This window comes from Heptranchias perlo, chromosome 38 (genome assembly GCF_035084215.1).
Source record: "Heptranchias perlo isolate sHepPer1 chromosome 38, sHepPer1.hap1, whole genome shotgun sequence".
Taxonomy (NCBI): domain Eukaryota; kingdom Metazoa; phylum Chordata; class Chondrichthyes; order Hexanchiformes; family Hexanchidae; genus Heptranchias; species Heptranchias perlo.
Window position 1 is genome coordinate 13,557,086 of NC_090362.1, and position 20,336 is coordinate 13,577,421.

The 20,336-nt window shown below is 46.8% G+C and overlaps 1 protein-coding gene across 2 annotated transcripts in view; it reads right to left on the reverse strand.

Annotated features, from left to right (window-relative positions):
• Positions 1-1,319: 1,319 nt before the first annotated feature.
• Positions 1,320-20,336, reverse strand: part of LOC137304780 (creatine kinase U-type, mitochondrial-like) — a 38,948-nt gene continuing 19,931 nt past the window's right edge. For both annotated transcript variants that reach the window (XM_067973490.1, XM_067973489.1), the window contains exons 3-10: positions 19,670-19,868; positions 15,612-15,707; positions 14,226-14,447; positions 13,445-13,530; positions 10,949-11,072; positions 6,052-6,186; positions 1,848-1,973; positions 1,320-1,572 (exon numbers count right to left, since the gene is read on the reverse strand). In XM_067973490.1, coding sequence (XP_067829591.1) covers positions 1,456-1,572; positions 1,848-1,973; positions 6,052-6,186; positions 10,949-11,072; positions 13,445-13,530; positions 14,226-14,447; positions 15,612-15,707; positions 19,670-19,868 — 1,105 coding nt within the window. In that variant the 3' untranslated portion in view covers positions 1,320-1,455. The remainder of the gene's footprint in view (positions 1,573-1,847; positions 1,974-6,051; positions 6,187-10,948; positions 11,073-13,444; positions 13,531-14,225; positions 14,448-15,611; positions 15,708-19,669; positions 19,869-20,336) is intronic.

Genomic DNA, 20,336 nt, shown 5'->3' on the forward strand with positions numbered 1-20,336 from the left:
ATGTCCGGAGCCACACACTTGTAAACATAGTCACTGGAGAGTGATCAGGAGCTGACTTTGTTTCCCTGCCTAGCCCAAGGGCACTGAGGCCAATTATAACGTCCTCCAATAAAAATCACTTCTGTTTGGTTTGGACGTTCATGAAGAAAATGTATATTGTGCAGCTACCATTGCCGAATAGGTTAATGTACAGATGTGTCTGTGATTACCTCACATGGTGATGGGACGGGGGTCTGTGTCTGTGATTCCCCCCACACGGTGATGGGACGGGGGTCTGTGTCTGTGATTCCCCCCACACGGTGATGGGACGGGGGGTCTGTGTCTGTGATTCCCCCCACACGGTGATGGGACGGGGGGTCTGTGTCTGTGATTCCCCCCACACGGTGATGGGACGGGGGGTCTGTGTCTGTGATTCCCCCACACGGTGATGGGACGGGGGTCTGTGTCTGTGATTCCCCCACACGGTGATAGGACGGGGGTCTGTGTCTGTGATTCCCCCACACGGTGATGGGACGGGGGTCTGTGTCTGTGATTCCCCCACACGGTGATAGGACGGGGGTCTGTGATTCCCCCCACACGGTGATGGGACGGGGGTCTGTGATTCCCCCCACACGGTGATAGGACGGGGGTCTGTGTCTGTGATTCCCCCACACGGTGATGGGACGGGGGGTCTGTGTCTGTGATTCCTACACATATTCACATGAAGAGACAGAGAAAGAAAAACTGAACAGTTCTATTAAATAGTTCCATTTTAATGGGCCCCTTTCACTTGCTGTGTGGAAACTGGGATAATCCTCCCTCCCAATCACACTCATCGCCTTCTTTTGCTGGATAACAGAAAAAGGCGATGGAACAGCCCTGAGTTTGGCTCAGCTCACATCAAACATTCATGGGAGGGGTGAATTAAGGCCCGGGGGGTGAATGGAAGCCCGGGAGGGGCGGTGAATGGAAGCCCGGGAGGTGGGGCAGTGAATGGAGGCCCAGGGGGGTGGTGAATGGAGGCCATGGGGGTGGTGAATGGAGGCCATGGGGGTGAATGGAGGCCCAGGGGGGTGAATGGAGGCCCAGGGGGGTGAATGGAGGCTCGGGGGGCGGTGAATGGAGGCCATGGGGGTGAATGGAGGCCCAGGGGGGTGAATGGAGGCTCGGGGGGCAGTAAATGGAGGCCCGGGGGGTGAATGGAGGCCCAGGAGGCAGTGAATGGAGGCCCAGAGACTCAGATATCAGCCACAGGTGAATGAGAGGCTCCTCAAGTAATGACCAGACCTCGCTACGTCCCACTGCCATGTTAACGACAAACTGATTACAAGCGGGGAGCATTTTGTTAGTTAGAACGGTCAGGAGTTTTATTTAATCTGCTTTTGAGGCGCGATAAGGTTCAGAGTGTGTTTGCGGCCTCGTTCTCACATGTTTAACAACACATCAATCACAATGGTCACAGTTTGATTACAGAGATTAGCGCTTCATCTGAGTCAGAGGGGGGGGAATCTTGATGTCCTGTCCTTTCTTCAATCTCTTCTCACATTCGATTAAATAGTTGACTCCATCAACGACCAGCTGAACCAACTCCACCTTGAGAAGAGAACAAGATATCGAGGGTTAGACACTGCTCTATCCTCACAGGGGAGAATCGGAGGATTTCTTTGATTGTTTTTGCTGGTTTGAAACCCGTCCCCCTCACCGATCCCCTCCCCTCCCCCCAACTCCCCCTCCCCTACCTGTAATCCTCGTCGTTCCCCCTCCCCTCCTCGTCCTCCCCTCTCCCTCTCCTCCCCCGCCCCCGTCCGCATCCCCCTCCCCCGTCACGCAGCGATGCCGTATATAGGTGGGTAAGTACGGTAACTGACCTCAGATTTACCCAGACGGTCCAGGTTGGAGATATCGAAGACATTGCCCACAGCCGCAGTGTCCACTCCCCCTGTCCCACGTTTCTGCAGACGCAGGTTCTCCAGGATTTTCGATAAGCGAGGATCCTGAATCAGAAATATCATTTACACGACTGGCTGCTCCCATCTAACAAAAGGCTGTCTGTTAAACTCCAAACAATACATGTTTCTCACTCTTTGGGCAAGAGATGAAGGGATAGCAGTCAGAATGGGCCATTCTATTTCAGAGATTAAAGGCGTTTAGATAAAGAGAATGAGCTCTTTGTAGAATGTTTCACGTTCATTATTTAACTCACAAATGCAATATTTTTTTCCTGCTCTTTAAGGTGGATCCAGCCAATGAGAAATGGATCACTTGGAGATGGGGTTGCCAACTCTGGTTGGATGTATTCCTGGAGGTTTCATCACATGACCTCCTGCCTCCAACTGCCCCGCCCCCACACTCCTGCCATTGGCCGCCCAACACGTCCATCCTCACGGTGCCCCGCCTTCCCCCACCAATCAGAAAGCGAATAGTCTCTTCGTTACCTGATTGGATGATTCTTGACTCTGAGTCAAACAGCACTTTTTTCCCCCATCTCCGATATTTTTATCACTAGTAAACATAAGCGTTCAAAGACATTTTTTTAAAAAACACAATTTTTTAATGATTTTTCTCCTGGGTTTTGCTCGCAGCAGTGTCCTGGTGATTAATCTTTAATTCCTGGAGCCATCCTGGAGGGTTGGCAACCCCATTTGGGAAGCCCTGTGTCCGTATCAAGCACTCCCAGGTCAGATATCACACTGATCGGATGTAAGGGAAAACTCCTCTACTTTGCCCCTGCAATCCGCTTCAGCCCCAAATCCTTACCCCTCCAGTGTGCCATTTTCCCTTTTCCCATTCTGCGGCTTTCCTGAGTGATTGCAGGGCTGTTGGGGAGCGAGCAGGGGAGTGGGACTAATTGGATAGCTCTTTCAAAGAGCCGGCACAGGCACGATGGGCCGAATGGCCTCCTTCTCTGCTGTAATATTCTACGATTCTATCGGCCTGGGCTGGATTCAGACCCTGACTCAGAGGTGATGAGTACAGTGCAGTAACCAGCTGCACGACTCAGCCATTACAAGATCTTCTTACATGAGGCTGATAACGTCCCCTCCTGGTATTGTTTACTGGTGATTATGACAGTGCCCTATACCTCATCCTTAACACCAGCCAAGGCTATTACAAAACTGGTTCAACTCTAATATAAACGCAACTTGAGATTTGTAGAAAGAATTGGGCTGTAGACCAAGTGGATAAGCTAAGCTGCAAGTGGATCTCCTAACTACCCAACATCTCCTGGGCACACCTCTCAAGCACTTGAACATGGAACAACTCTGTAAACTGGGATGGAATAACATTGCTGTCATCAGATGGAGATATTATCGTAGAATCATAGAAAGTTATGGCACAGAAGGAGGCCATCCGGCCCATCGTGTCCATGCCGGCCGAAGAAGAGTTATCCAGCTCAATCCCACATTCCAGCACTTGGTCCATAGCCCTGTAGGTTACGGCACTTCAAGTGCACACCCAAGTACTTTTCAAATGAGTTGAGGGTTTCTGCCTCTAACGCCCGTTCAGGCAGTGAGTTCCAGACGCCCACCGCCCTCTGGGTGAAAAAATTCTCCTCAGCTCCCCTCTAATCCTTCTACCAATTACTTTAAATCTATGACCCCTGGTCACTGACCCCTCTGATAAGGGAAATAGGTCCTTCCTATCCACTCTATCTAGTCCCGTCATAATTTTATATACCTCAATTAAATCTCCCCTCAGCCTCCTTTGTTCCAAAGGAAAAAACCCCAGCCTATCCAATCTTTTCTCACAACTAAAATTCTCCAGCCCTTGCAACATTCTCCTAAATCTCCTCTGCATCCTCTCTAGTGCAATCACATCTTTCCTGTAATGTGGTGGCCAGAACTGTACGCAGTACTCAAGCTGTGGCCTAACCAATGTTTTATACAGTTCTAGCATAACCTCCCCGCTCTTATGCCTCGGCTAATAAAGGAAAGTGTCCCATATTCCTTTTAACCCCTTATCTACCTGTCCTGCTACCTTCAGGGATCTGTGGACATGCACTCCAAGCTCCCTTTCTTCCTCTACATTATCTAGGGGGAAAATATTTATCTCCACACTGCAATCCTTTAAGTTTCACAGATATAAAACATACTGTAATAAATGGACCACGTGGAGATAGTTGAAGCATTTTATACATAAAATTAACATGTCTAGTCGGTAATTGTTCTCTCAGTTCTAGCATCAAACACCTCTCCTCATCACAACCTTTCTTGCTCTCTCTATTTTATAGATACTGTTATGGCCAAAGCTCCTCTGAACTTTCCTTGTTCGCCCTAAGCTCCAGGTTACACACTCTTCCTCCTCACTGTGTTGAAACCGAGATTTGGCACATCGTCTCCTCACTACTTCCTCCCTCCGACAATCTGCAGACTTTGATGTCCTACGTTCAGTGTCACCTCAATACTACATCTTGATTTCTCTCCAACTCTTGGCAATGTTGCAGATGTCCTTCACTGCTGGCCCTTGACCCTTCCCCTAGGTTTCTCAATGATGAACCCCATGCAACCAAGCTTGGGGGACACGGAGGTAGCTTATTCCCACCGTGTCCTGACACTGAGTTTTACCACCTCATTTTCTTCAATAGTTGTCCCATTAGTTTATCATCTCTTCCAGCCAAATGTAAACAAAGAATCAACTTTCATTTACACCAAGTTCTGTCCCAATACCAACATTGACCATTCACTCAAGGACACTATGACACTGGTGACCTGCACTTAGTTGAGGCAGTCAGAAATTGCAGACAATTAATCTCCTTTATTCCAGCTAAACCCACTTTATCTGCACAGTTGGTACTTACCTCCTAACAGACGTTGCTAATTGGCTTACCAGAAAATCAAGGGTATTAATGAAAAATGTGTGGTTGTGAGGGACCTTCCAATTCTCTTTATAGATTTTGAGACACAGTTTTTTTTGTCAATTAAGCTCCCTCTACACTGTCCCATCAAACACTCCCAGGGCAGGTACATCACGGGTTAGATACAGAGTAAAGCTCCCTCTAGACTGTCCCATCAAACACTCCCAGGGCAGGTACAGCACGGGTTAGATACTGAGTAAAGCTCCCTCTACACTGTCCCATCAAACACTTCCAGGGCAGGTACATCACGGGTTAGATACAGAGTAAAGTTCCCTCTACACTGTCCCATCAAACACTCCCAGGGCAAGGTACAGCACGGGTTAGATACAGAGTAAAGCTCCCTCTACACTGTCCCATCAAACACTCCCAGGGCCTGTACAGCACGGGTTAGATACAGAGTAAAGCTCCCTCTACACTGTCCCGTCAAACACTCTCAGGGCAGGTACAGCACAGGTTAGATACAGAGTAAAGCTCCCTCTACACTCTCCCATCAAACACTCTCAGGGCAGGTACAGCACAGGTTAGATACAGAGTAAAGCTCCCTCTACACTGTCCCGTCAAACACTCTCAGGGCAGGTACAGCACGGGTTAAATACAGAGTAAAGCTCCCTCTACACTGTCCCATCAAACACTCTCAGGGCAGGTACAGCACAGGTTAGATACAGAGTAAAGCTCCCTCTACACTGTCCCATCAAACACTCCCAGGGCAGGTACAGCACGGGTTAGATACAGAGTAAAGCTCCCTCTACACTGTCCCATCAAACACTCCCAGGGCAGGTACAGCACAGGTTAGATACAGAGTAAAGCTCCCTCTACACTGTCCCATCGATGAGCCTCAGCCCTAACCTCAGTAGAGCGCCTCCTACTGGGGACTTCCTGAGTCAGGTTGACAACTTCAGTTCTGATTTGCACAATGGGCTTACACTCAGCTTCGTTACTGGTGGGCATGAACCCCATGTGCAAACGCTGCCCCCTAATTTATCACTGAATTTCACATGGAGGTCTGTCAGTATCTAAAAGCTTAATGTTTCCATCAGGCACTGATTGGTCTTCTGTGCATTTCCAATGTTGTCTGGATTCATTTCATCGACCTTTTTGTGCCTTTAAAGGATTTATTCCAGTGTTATGGACTGTGCAGAGTGTTGATGTCCATTATAGTCTAACTCCCATCACCCAGTGTAATGAAGCACAGCTAGTAAATATAATTGCAGTGGTACCTTGCTGAGCATGGGTAGTTTGATGTGTACTCCAGCTCGGAGCCCGGTGCCCAGGTTCGATGGGCAGGTCAGGATGTAGCCAAGTCTCTCGTTCCACATAAACTCCCAGCCTTTCTCGTAGATCAGTCTCTCAACCTAAAGGGAACATTATTCATAACAAAGCTCAGTGTGTGTAAAGGAACCAAAATATCTGACCAACATTCCAGGAGTTGGGAAGAGTAAAAGGATACATTGGATTACATGGAATTTACAGCACAGAATCAGGCCATTTGCCCCAACTGGTCCATGCCAGTATTTATGCTCCATACGAGCCTCCTCTCACCCCATTTCATCGAACCCTATCAGCATATCCTTCTATTCCTTTCTCCCTCATGTGTTTATCTAGCTTCCTCTTAAATGTATCTATGCTATTTGCCTCAACTACTCCTTGTGGTAGTGAGTTCCACATTCTCACCACTCTCTGGGTAAAGAGGTTGAGCTCTAGTAAAATGTAGTAAAGGTTCCTAAAGGACAATAATAAGGTTTGAACCCAGCTCAGCCGGTAGCACTCTCTGGACCACAAGGTCGTGGGTTCAAACCCCACCTCAGGGACTTGAGCTTCTAATCTGGATGACAGTCCAGTTCAATACTAAGGGAGTGAGTTGTCAGAGGTCCTCTCCTCTTGTCATTTAGATGGATGCTAAAGATCCCATGGCACGCCTGGAAGATGAGCAGGGAATTCTCCTAGTGTCCTGGCCAACATCCTCCCTCAACCAAATACCATTAGCTGGTCTTTCACCTCATGGGTTTGCAAAAAGGCATCCTAACTCACACCAAGCCCCGTTCACCCTTCACCCCTGTGCTCGCTGACTTACATTGGCTCCCGGTCCAGGAACGCCTCGATTTTAAAATTCTCATCCTTGTTTTCCTTGTTTGCCTAGAGAGCAACAGCCCCTGAACTTTAAAGTAATTGATTCTATGTGAAGCTCTTTGAGGTGTATCTGAGAGGTGTGATAAGGTGCTGTACGAATACAGGCCTTTTACCTAGAGGTTAAAGATTTTCATTTGGTTGCTACAAGTTGGTGGGCTTATCGAATGGCATATTTTTCTCTCGGTTCTGTCACTTGGATTGTTGGGATATATCCATTCATGAGCAGAATGTTTAGGTCATTTAGAAGTTGGTGTCGTCCAGTGGGTGACCCATTCACCAGAGACACTTCACTCAACAGCAACTTGCATTTATATAGCGCCTTTAACGTAGTAAAACGTCCCAAGGCGCTTCAGAGGAGCGTAATCAGACAAAATTTGACAGCAAGCCATATAAGGAGCTATTAGGACAGGTGACCAAAAGCCTGGTCAAAGAGGTAGGTTTTAAGCAGCGTCTTAAAGGAGGAGAGAGAGGTGAAGCGGAGAGGTTTAGGGAGGGGATTCCAAAGATAAGGGCCTCGGCAGCTGAAGGCCCGGCCGCCAATGGTGGGGTGATAGGAATTAGGGATGCGCAAGAGGCCAGAATTATAGAAATGCAGAGATTTCAGAGGCTTGTAGGGCTGGAGGAGGTTACAGAGATGGGGAGGGGTGAGGCCATGGAAGAATATGAAAACAAAGATGAGAACTTTAAAATCGAGGTGTTGCCGGACTGGGAGCCAATGTAGGTCAGCGAGCACAGGGGTGATGGGTGAACGGGGTTTGGTGCGAGTTAGGATACAGGCAGCAGAGTTTTGGATGAGCTGAAGTTTCTGGAGGGTGGAAGGTGGGAGGCCGGCCAGGAGAGCACTGGAATAGTCGAGTCTGGGGGCTAAGAAAGGAATGGATGAATTGTCACTTTGTGAGGTACCGGAGCAGTGCCCAGTACTTCTGGAACAACACCTCAGCACGAGTCAGCATCTTCAGCATACAGGGGAGCAAACAGAAGGGACAATTACTTAGAAGCAATGTTTGCGAAGCTCTCACCACAAGGGCCGCTGAATGCAGAATTCATTACAAAACTCACTGTGGACTGGGACACACCCCCTCCCTGGGATTGGAATTTCCCCAGACAGAACTCGGTGTCTATGCTGCTTGCTGGCGTTGAAGGGTTTAAGAAACCAGGTGACGGAGAGGTCAATGTAGTGAAAAGCCTAGATTGATGGCAGCCATCAAAGTGAGTGTTTGTGTGGGAGGGGAACACAGTGAATGGAGCTCTGCTCAACAAAGACAATCCCACACAGTGGGTTCTGGTGCAGTAGTTTAGTTCTCATTTAAATTCAATGCAGGTTGTTGGAAAGTGAGATGCATTGCAGTCTTTAGTGCTTCTCCCGGCCTGTCAGACAATGAGACGCACAAACACCGGGACTAACTGGAGGGAGGGGGTGGGGGGAATCTGAACTAAAAAGAGGAAGTGACGGAAACAAACAGCAACTTCTGAAAGCGAAGAGGAGGCGATCTTTCCAGAGGGAAACCCTTCACCAGAACTGAAAACGTCCCCTCCCAAAACACGTTAGAATAGAATCATACAGCACAGAGGGAGGCCATTCGGCCCATTGTGCCTCTGCCGGCTCTTTGAAAGAGTCATCCAATTAGTCCCACTCCCCGCCCTTTCCCCAGAGCCCTGCTAATTTTTCCTTTTCAAGTATTTATCCAATTTCTTTTTAAAAGTTATTATTGAATCTGCTTCCTCTGCCCTTTCCGGCAGCGCATTCCAGATCATAACAACTCACTGCGTTAAAAACATTTCTCCCCATCTCCACTCTGGTTCTTTTGCCAATTACCTTAAATCTGTGTCCTCTGGTTACCGACCCTCCTGCCAGTGGAAACAGTTTCTTATTTACTCTATCAAAACGTTTCATAATTTTGAACAACTCTATTAAATCTCCTCTTAGCCTTCTCTGCTCTAAGGAGAACAACCCCAGCTTCTCCAGTCTCTCCACACAACTGAAGTCCCTCATCCCTGGCACCATTCTAGTAAATGCCCTCCGCACCTCAATCATAGAATAGAATCATACAGCACAGAAGGAGGCCATTCGGCCCGCCGTGCCTGTGCCGGCTCTTTGAAAGACCTGTCCAATTTAGTCTGACACCCCAGTTTTTTTCCCCAATAACCCTGCAAATTAGTTCCTCTTCAAGTCCATGTCCAGTTGCCTTTTGAAAGTTCCTATGGAATCTGCTTCCACCACCCTATCAGGGAGTGCATTCCAGATCCCAACAACCCGCTGTGTGAAAAAACCTCTCGCCATTTCCCCTCTAGTTCTTTTACCAATTATTTTAGATCTATGGTTGCCGACCCACTCCCCAGAGGAAACAGTTTCAACCTACTTGCTCCCTCAAAACCCTTCATAATTTTGAATGAGGTCTCCACTTAACCCTCTCTACTCTAATGAGAACAATCCCAGACTCTCCAATCTCTCCACACAACTGACGTCCCTCATACCTTGTATCTTCCTGGTAAACCTCCTTTGACTCTGTATTATCATTTTCTTAACCATGCTGAGGTTTCTATTCCCCAGGTTGGGGTTGCGAGTTCTTCCATTGCAATGAAAACACAAATGACAATTTACTGAAGACTTAGTGAAGCAACACTTTGCTCACAACACCAGGGGGATCATTTTAATTTCAACCTGCTTCTTTTTCTCTTTCAGATGCTGACCGGCCCGCTGCCCATTTCCAGCGCATAGGGGGCGTAATCTTAGAATAAGGGGCTGCTCTGTCAAAACTCAGATGAGGAGAAACTTCTTCACTCAGAGGGTAGTAGGTCTGTGGAATTTGCTGCCCCAGGAAGCTGTGGAAGCTACATCATTGAATAAATTTAAAACAGAAATAGACAGTTTCCTAGAAGTAAAGGGAATTAGGGGTTACGGGGAGCGGGCAGGAAATTGGACATGAATTTAGATTTGAGGTTAGGATCAGATCAGCCATGATCTTATTGAATGGCGGAGCAGGCTCGAGGGGCCGATTGGCCTACTCCTGCTCCTATTTCTTATGTTCTTATGTTCTTTCTGACTCAAAGCACCCTCCAATTCCACTCATGCCATTTTTCCAGGGTCTCTGCGCCGCCTCCTCCTCCTCCTCTGCAGTTTTTGGTGGAGGGGTGGGAAATCCCCGGAGGAAATTCATCCCCTGATTTTCAAGTGTTGCATATTAAAAGCAAAGTGCTGTGTAGTCGTTTCGTGCTCAACCCAGTTCTTTATAAAAAAAATAAAATGCAGCATAATCCATGTCTACACCCAGCCCTGACTCACTCCTGTCTGGGTTTGGGAGTGGGTGCAACCGTTAGTCTACCTCCCTGACCTGTGTGGCTCGATTTTACTCTGAGCCAGTGGAGTTGCCACACACCCCTCTCCCCTCACTCCCCCCACAACAGCTCCATAATCACACGTGACCTCTGTGAAAGAAATGAGCTGGCATTTAGACAGAGCCTCGTCGCATCTCCTAGAGACATCTCAAAGTGCTTCACATACAACCAATTACTTTGGAGTGTAGTGACTGTGGTTACGTGGGCAAAATGAATGAATTTGTGAGGTGAGTGGGTGATGCAGATTTTAAAGGGCAAAGAGCTGGGGGAGTGGAACTAATTGGACAACCCTTTAATCAGTTTGAACCTGTGGGCCTTTGTCTTACTCTCGCACATTAATTCAAAGTAATATGCCGGATAATCGGCAAAAGAACCAGAGCGGAGATGAGGGGAAATATTTTTACGCAGCGAGTTGTTATGATCTGGAATGCGCTGCCTGAAAAGGTGGTGGAAGCAGATTCAATAGTAACTTTCCAAAAGGAATTGGATAAATATTGAAAAGGAAAAACGTGCAGAGCTATGGGGAGTGGGACTAATTGGATACCTCTTTCAAAGAGCCGGTACTGACACAATGGGCTGAATGGCCTCCTTCTGTGCAGTATGCTTCCATGAAAGTGGAGCCTGGTGGATTGGCTGTTGCTTGGAATTTACCTCTTTGAGGCCCCGGCAGAATTTCTCAAACACCCTCTTCATGTTTCCCCCTTTCTCCATGGAGATGACCCGGGTGTGGTCCTCCTCATTGACCCAGATTAGGAAAGTCTTCTCATTGTTGTGCCTGTCGAGTAAGAGGGAACAGAGCAGCTTAGGTAGTTCAACAACTAGGCTCTCCTTTAGGTGCATTTATACCAGAAAGAAACACTTACCGTTACATATCACCTTACTGCATCATCTTATCCTTGCTGACCTACCATGCTGGTTCCTGGTCCCCCAACGCCTCGAATTTAGATTTACCATCCTCATCTTTAGATCTCTTCATGGCCTCACCCCTTCCCTATCCCCGTAATCTCCTCCAGCCTTACAACCACCCCCAAAACCTCCGTTCCTCTGACACTGGCCTTATGCACTCCCCCCCCCCTCCTTCCTTTCAGCCCACCATTGGCGTCTCTGACTTCAGCCACATGAATTCTCCGCCTCTCCACCTCCCTCTCATCCTTTAAGGATCTTCTGAAAACCCACCTCTTTGACCAAACTTTAGTTCCCCCTCCTAGTCTCTCTTTCTTTGGTTCCAGATCCATATTTTTTTGATTAGGCCTCTGTGACATTTTTCTACATATATAAAGACAAAGTTATCGTAGTTGAATGGAAAAAGTTAATCATAGAATCTTACAGCACAGAAGGAGGCCATTCGGCCCATCGTGCCTGTGCCGGATCTTTGAAAGAGCCATCCAATTAGTCCCACTCTCCCTGCTCTTTCCCCGTGGCCCTGCAAATTTCTCTTTTTCAAGTATTTATCCAGTGCTCTTTTAAAAGTTACCACTGAATCTGCTTCGGGCAACGCATTCCAGATCATAACAACTCGCTGTGTTAAAAAAAAGCCTCATCTCCACCCTGGTTCTTTTGCCAATTTTCTGGAATATTCCTTTAAATTAATATGTGAGAGTAGGGCAAAGGTTTAAACTGATGAAAGGTAAGTCTAGGACTGATATCAGGAAGTTCTTCTTCACACAGAGTGACCAATAGTGACCAAAGTGACCAATACATGGAACAGTCTCCCTGATAGAATAATGAAGGTGAATCATTTAAGAAACAGCTGGATCCTGCAGTGGGTTGGGCCGGGGGGGGGAGGGGGTGAAGAGAGAGTAGAGCTTTTCTGGATGGATGGACTAAGAGGGGCCAAATGGCCTTTCTCATCCACAATTATCTTGTGACCTTGTATATATTAAATTTTGACTTCTTAAGTCACTATTAAGTGCCAGCCTGGAGCTTTTCAGCTGCTCCCTGACCTGCTGTGTATTTCCTGCATTTTTTATTGTTTTAAAAACATAATCTGGTTGTTTTGGATTTGGGCTTTTGTGCATCCTGTAGACTTGCTGCCTCAATATAAAGATAAATCAAACAGACTGCACTCTGCCGGCCTGATACTGGCCCCCTTCTCCCACTGAGAAAATCTCTGGAGCGGGGAATAATAGAAATGCCACAGTCCAGGCCGGTCCCGCATGTCTCTGCTGGCTGTTGTCAAGTTGCCTGGAAACAGTACCCTGTAACTATGGAAACTGGGTCGAGCGATTATACGAATGAATAAAGTCAGACTGGGGCTCTGGTGTGAGATTTAAAACACGGCTATTCTGTCGAATCACCGTTTTGACCTGTAACAAACTTTAAAATTAACATTTTTGAGTGCAATTCTGTGCAGATGTGCAGTACATCTGTGCTGTTGATGTAGAAACTGAGACCCATCACACCCTCTCCGACTCTAACTCGTTCAGGAGCTCAAACCAGTGGAACAGCTCACCTCCCACACTTCGCCCCTTCTTCCCACAATCTTCTAAAAACCAAGCTTGGTACCACAGCTTATTGATTTATTTTTCTGCTACTTTTTTCAAACTTGGTGGCCTCCTTGACCCTTCAGCTGGATTGCCCAGTTTTTAGAGATAAAGCTCTTATCGTCCTCAGTGAGAGTGAGTGCATCGACCCCATCACTTGGATCGTAAAGTGTGAGATCCAGTCCTTATGCAATTGACCATATTTATAATCCTACACACATTCACTTTGCCAATAGCAACCCAGACCTCAGTGACATACTGAGAGAGTGACCCACCAGAAAAAATGGGTTTGGCAGAAATATCCACAGGCAGGACTGGCCCAAGAACTTTGCTTTCTAGGAACAGGAGCAGGCCATTCAGCCCCTTGAGCGTGTTCTGCCATTCAATTAGATCATTGCTGATCTGTTATCTTAACTCCATTTATCCGCCTTGATTCCATAATCCTTAATAAAAAAAATCTATCAATCTCAGTGTTGAAATTTTCAATTAGCCCCCAGCCTCATCAGCCTTTTGGGGGGAGAGAGTTTCAGATTTCCACGACCCTTTGTGTGAAGAAGTGCTTCCTGACATCACCTCTGAACGGCCAAGCTTTCTGGAGGCCCAGTGCAACCCTTCTGATCATGAGTGGGACATGAGGGTGGGACTGTTAGACTGATGGACTTACCAGATCCCACGGGCATCAGGCCAATCTCTGGCCATCCCTGAGGAAGTCAGCAAAGGTGACACCGGTTTGTCAAACAAGAAGTGATCCTACAGAAAGGGATAGTTATATTCATTAAACCTGTTTACTTACAGGACCAAATCATGTTAAAAACAAAGCTACTCACAGACAGCAACCTATCACTGATTTATACTGAGGTATTAGCAACGGCTCAGTGGGCAGCACTCTCGCCTCTGAGTTAGAAGGTTGTGGGTTTGAGCCCCAGTCCAGAGACTTGAGCACAAAATCTACACTGTCTCATCAAACACTCCCAGGGCAGGTACAATATGGGTTAGATACAGAGCAAAGCTCCCTCTACACTGTCCCATCAAACACTCCCAGAGCGGTGCAGCACAGGTTAGATACAGAGTAAAGCTCCCTCTACACTGTCCTGTCAAACACTCCCAGGGCAGGTACAGCATGGGTTAGGTACAGAGTAAAGTTCCCTCTACACTGACCAACAATGTGCCTCAGTCCCAATCTGAGAAGATCACCCCTTACTGTACCCCATTCCCAAAAGCTGGTAACCTGTGCCCTCTGAATATGACTGCCAATTAGCATGGCATTAGGGCCAACCTGGTGTTGTGGGTCCTTGCCCGTTAGGATCTGGCTTGAGACTTCCCAAAGTCTTTTAGAGTCGAACTTTTACAGACCCCACAGGAGACCTTCATCCCATAATCTGGACTGAATCTGAATCTACTGTTCAATCCAGTCCCAATAATTAAGTCCAAGTTCCATATCTTACGTCAATGAGCCTCTGCTGCTCCTCGTTGGTCATACTGGTCAGACTGTAGTATTTCCCGGCCAGGTCTCCCTTTAATCCGGCCAGTGCTTCGACAGTCACCTTCTCCACCTCTCTCCTCTCAGCCCTAGTGCAGGCAGGAGGCATACTGAGCCCGCGAATGCTGCGCCCAGTCCGCACACGGGAGGAAAGAACATAATCCTCATCAAACTGTCCGTGTCTAATCTGAAAAAAAGAACAAAAGCAGATAAGTAGTTCAAAATTTGTACTGGAAGCTCACATTCTGAGTCAGTTTGAGTAAGCACCTTGGGACGTTTTACTACGTTAAAGGCACTATATAAATTCAACTTGTTGTTTGTGGTACCAGTGTCACTCACGGTGCTGGGCTGGGATCCTGACAAAGCCTTTTGGAACTGGGCTGAAACTCCTGGGGATCGATCTCGACTTTGTGCAATAACGTAAAACAGGAGATAGTGAGTTGCCAGCCCATTTTATATACGGCTCCCGATTTTTATTTCCATTGACCACCCATTTAATCTCCCCCCACAGCCCATGTACACTCTCCCCTATCATGCACTCTCCCCACCCATTCAATCTCCTCCCACAGCCCATGTACACTCTCCCCTATCATGGACTCTCCCCACCCATTTAATCTCCTCCCTCAGCCCGTGTACACTCTCCCCTATCATGGACTCTACCCACCCATTTAATCTCCTCCCTCAGCCCGTGTACACTCTCCCCTGTCACGGACTCTATCCACCAATTAAACCCCCTGAGGGAATACTCTGTATAAATACTCCCTGGTCCCGTAAATCACTCATGCAGCCTCACATCTCCACTGTTGAATTTTGGCCAGCCCCCTAACCTCCAGCAACACAGGAACCATTGAATCTCATGGAATGTTTGATCATCTCAATCTGTACCTATCCCTATAACCTCAAATCTCATTCCCAACCAGATATTTATCTAGTTCTTTTCTGACGGAGTTGATGAGGCTCTGATAGAACTCCCTCCCTAAACCTCTCCGCCCATCTACCTCTCTCTCCTCCTTTAGGACCCTTCTTAATTCCTGTCCTAATATCTCCTTATGTGGCTCGGTGTCAAATTTTATTTGATAATCACTCCTGTGAAGCGCCTTGGGACGTTTTACTATGATAAAGGTGCTACATAAATGCAAGTTGTTGTTGTTAAAACCCATCACTTTGAGAAGATTTAGATCACCCTTCTTAATGTCTCCTTCTTTGGCTCAGGGTCCATTTTCTCCTTATGCTCCAGTAAAGCACCTTGGAACATTTTCCCACATTAAAGGTGCTATATAAATGCAAGTTGTTGCTCATTAGTTTGTTTTTATGATTTTAAAATAATGACTGATACACGTCTCTCACTCACCTTGCTTGCGTCCAAGTCCGTTGTGTGTTTCATGCTCTTAGGGTCGTATCCATTGTGTCTTTCCATAATCACAGGGTCAAATATGTCGGCAAAGACCTGCATTAGGAAGTGTTCCATGAAGTTAGGGTCAAGCAACACCAAGGAACTCAATACAATAAATGGAACAAGATACAGGCATGCACAGAACTTTGTGAACAGTCACAGGTCAACTTATCAACAATCGGGACCGGTCCTTCTGTAAAATCTAAACAGAATTGCTGAAAAGAGTCAAAAGACGTTTGATTTGATTTTTGTGCTCATTAAGGTAAGGCAGCTTAGTGCAGGGGAATTGAAGATTTTGGCAACCCAGTATATGGTTCTCAGGGCAGGTACAGCACGGGTTAGATAGAGAGTAAAGCTCCCTCTACACTGCCCCATCAAACACTCCCAGGGCAGGTACAGCACGGGTTGGATACAGAGTAAAGCTCCCTCTACACTGTCCCATCAAACACTCCCAGGGCAGGTACAGCATGGGTTGGATACAGAGTAAAGCTCCCTCTACACTGTCCCATCAAACACTCTCAGAGGAGGTACAGCATGGGTTGGATACAGAGTAAAGCTCCCTCTACACTGTCCCATCAAACACTCCCAGGGCAGGTACAGCACGGGTTAGATACAGAGTAAAGCTCCCTCTACACTCTCCCATCAAACACTCTCAGGGCAGGTACAGCACAGGTTGGATACAGAGTAACGCTCCCTCTACACTGTCCCATCAAACACTCCCAGGGCAGATACAGCATGGGTTAGATACAGAGTAAAGCTCCCTCTACACTTTCCCATCAAACACTCCCAGAGCAGGTACAGCATGGGTTAGATACAGAGTAAAGCTCCCTCTACACTCTCCCATCAAACACTCCCAGAGCAGGTACCAGCATGGGTTAGATACAGAGTAAAGCTCCCTCTACACTGTCCCATCAAACACTCCCAGAGCAGGTACCAGCATGGGTTAGATACAGAGTAAAGCTCCCTCTACACTCTCCCATCAAACACTCCCAGAGCAGGTACCAGCATGGGTTAGATACAGAGTAAAGCTCCCTCTACACTGTCCCATCAAACACTCCCAGAGCAGGTACCAGCATGGGTTAGATACAGAGTAAAGCTCCCTCTACACTGTCCCATCAAACACTCCCAGGGCAGATACAGCATGGGTTAGATACAGAGTAAAGCACCTTCTCCACACTCCCATCAAACATTTCCACATTTTGATTGCTGAGAGCAATTTCACATAGAATCCTTGCAGTCAGAACAGTCCTGCTGCCATCAGTCTGGACTGGATGTGATCCAAAGCCTAGAGATGGAAAGCCAATGTCTAACCTACTAGACCACACACTCTCTGTTGATGTAGCCCTTCCATCTTTGTATGGTATGTGTACACCACTGTGTGGTATGGCACAGTTAGAACCATCTTGGTGTTGCATTCACTTCTGTAATGTGTTTGATTTTATTCCTGATACACAACCTAGGAAACTGCAATGAATAGATGCCAAATAGTTAAACCAATTTGGTTGTTGAAACATTAAATGTCACCAGAAATGGTGATGTACTAAGTTCAGGAGTAACTGATTAACAACACTAGTGCTTAAATTATACTGTAACATTTCAGTCTCCATGTCTTTGGGTAATGAGCACCTATCAGCCTGTCATTAAATGGCGCAGATCAGAACGTCTGTTAGTTTAATCGCTGTTATGTTAATCATTTGTTCATTTTATTGGCTTTAATGCTCTTCAGTCAGTGATCCGTGAGCTGTGGGTCTGAGATAATGTGTCTCTCTGGCAGTAATGAGCAGGGAAGCAGAATAAGAGGGCACAGGTTTTGCAAAGAGGTAGTTTGGGACAGAAACCAGGAAGAATCTCTTTATTCAGGGGTGGACAGCAGGTGTGATGGGGCTGTCAGGGTGGGTGAGGCTTGGACCCTGGAGTCATTTAAGAACCAGCTGGAGGCCGCAATGGAGAGGTGGTATGGTTGGTATTATGGAAGTATGGGATCAAATGGGCTGAAGGGTCTTCGTCATCCAAACCAATATTATGATCCTGTGTAAAACACTATTCTACACCTGCTCTATCTACAGGCTCGGGGACAACTCAAAAAATCATTTTTAAATGCTGGTTAAGTGAGCATTATGTTTAACAAAAAGATTTGTTATTCAATGTGAGGCATGCTGTCACTGGAAAATTGAATACCAACATTACCATCCTGATCAGGTACAGCATGGGTTAGATACAGAGTAAAGCTCCCTCTACACTCTCCCATCAAACACTCCCAGGGCAGGTACAGCATGGGTTAGATACAGAGTAAAGCTCCCTCTACACTGTCCCATCAAACACTCCCAGGGCAGGTACAGCACGGGTTAGATACAGAGTAAAGCTCCCTCTACACTGTCCCATCAAACACTCCCAGGGCAGGTACAGCACCGGTTAGATACAGAGTAAAGCTCCCTCTACACTGTCCCATCAAACACTCCCAGGGCAGGTACAGCACGGGTTAGATACAGAGCAAAGCTCCCTCTACACTGTCCCATCAAACACTCCCAGGGCAGGTACGGCACGGGTTAGATGCAGAATAAAGCTCCCTCTACACTGTCCCATCAAACACTCCCAGGGCAGGTACAGCACAGGTTAGATACAAAGTAAAGCTCCCTCTACACTGTCCCATCAAACACTCCCAGGGCAGGTACAGCACAGGTTAGATACAAAGTAAAGCTCCCTCTACACTGTCCCATCAAACACTCCCAGGGCAGGTACAGCACGGGTTAGACACAGAGTAAAGCTCCCTCTACACTGTCCCATCAAACACTCCCAGGGCAGGTACAGCACAGGTTAGATACAGAGTAAAGCTCCCTCTACACTGTCCCATCAAACACTCCCAGGGCAGGTACAGCACGGGTTAGACACAGAGTAAAGCTCCTTCTACACTGTCCTGATAAATATGACTCAGCCGCAACTTCAGAAAAGCACCCCCTAAACCAGTCATCTAATGGACTCTCTGAGTGAGAATACCAACTTAAGACCAAATTATGGACAAGTTCTATGCACCCATATCCACTAGAATTTGAGTTGGCGTGTCCAAATAATTTCATACTAGACCCTTGCACCCAACTGAGATAGAATCATAGAAAGTTACAGGACAGAAATAGACCATTCAGCCCATCAAATCTGTGCTGTGTTTTTCTCCAAGATCCACCTGGTCCTATCCCACTCTCCTGCTCACACCCCATGCCCTTTTAAATTCCTATGTTTCAAACAATAATGAGTTTCCTTTTACTTCCGGAATCTGCTGCAACATATGAGCCCTTCACCCACCCATCAGGATATGGAATGTGATGCCGATTTGCTGTGAGCTCATTTCCCACTACTGATGTGGACCAATGTCACCCCCAAGACTCTTAAAAGAAAAAAAATGACTTGTATTTATGTTGCTCCACATCACGTCTCTCAGAATGTCTCAAAGGGCTTCACGTACAGTTTTGAAGGGCAGTGATGTCCGGTTAGGGTTTAGCTTGGGTTTCCTTATTTTACTTTTCTTTGCTTGAAAAAGTGCATGGGAATCTGGGGTTACAAACAACTCTTTGACATCTTCAGTGTGCTAATAAGCTCGATTGAGTAGATTATCAATCTCTGCATTGGGCACTGAAATGTTTTGGCCAGCTGTCTTGATGTGAGTTTCAGAATCTCGCCTTGTTCACAAACTTCCTTTTCTTCCCTAAGAAACCCAGGTGAAGGGTCAGAGGCCATAGTTCAGGGCAGCACCAAGGTGGAAAAGAGTGGGAGAGAAGACAAGGTAAGCTAAACAGTGATGGTTCGCTGACACCAAGCCTGAGTTTTAAGAGCCTGCAGATTATAAATTCTACTTAAAGGTTAAATAATGGCAGTACTCCACTAATGCTCATGCATGCTATAGACCTATGCTACCCCATAGACCACAACTCAAACTGATTTTGTTTTGCTTTAAGTGATTCTTATCTGTGTTTCCTCTGTGACCACATTCAATGCACCGTTAATCTTAACCGACTGAATCTTACCTCATAGGATTCTTCATCCCCAGCTACCATGCCCACGATTTTGATGAAAGGGTGTCCAGGGTTGTCCACTCCGGTCTGGATACACTGATCCAGGGTCCAGCCACTGGGTGTAGTCTTATCCCGAAGTTTAGCATATATGCCAGGGGTGAGGCAGGACGACATGCAGTTGTTGTGCTTTCGGAGGTCAGGGTAGTCAGCACTGAGAATACAGAGCAGAAAGAAGATGCAACCACAACAATTTGAATTTATATAGCGCCTTTAATGTGGTAAAATGTCCCAAGGCGCTTCACAGGAGCGATTATCAAACAAAAATGAACACCGAGTCATTAGGAGATATTAGGACAGGTGACCAAAAGCTTGGTCAAACCGGTAGGTTTTAAAGCAGAGGGAGGTAAGGTTGTCAACCCCTCGGGATTGTCCTGGAGTCTCCAGGAATTAAAGATTAATCTCCAGGATACTGCTACGAGCAACACCCGGGAGAAAAATCATACCGGCATTTTAAAAAATCATGTTTTTTTTTTCATTTTCTTTGAGCACTTTCGTTTATTAGTTATAAAAATATTGGAGATGGGAAAAAGGATGATGGACTGGGAAGAGCAGCTGGTGCAGACGGTGGGAGCAGACAACGGGAGCAGACAATGGATGCAGACAGCAGGTGCAGACAGTC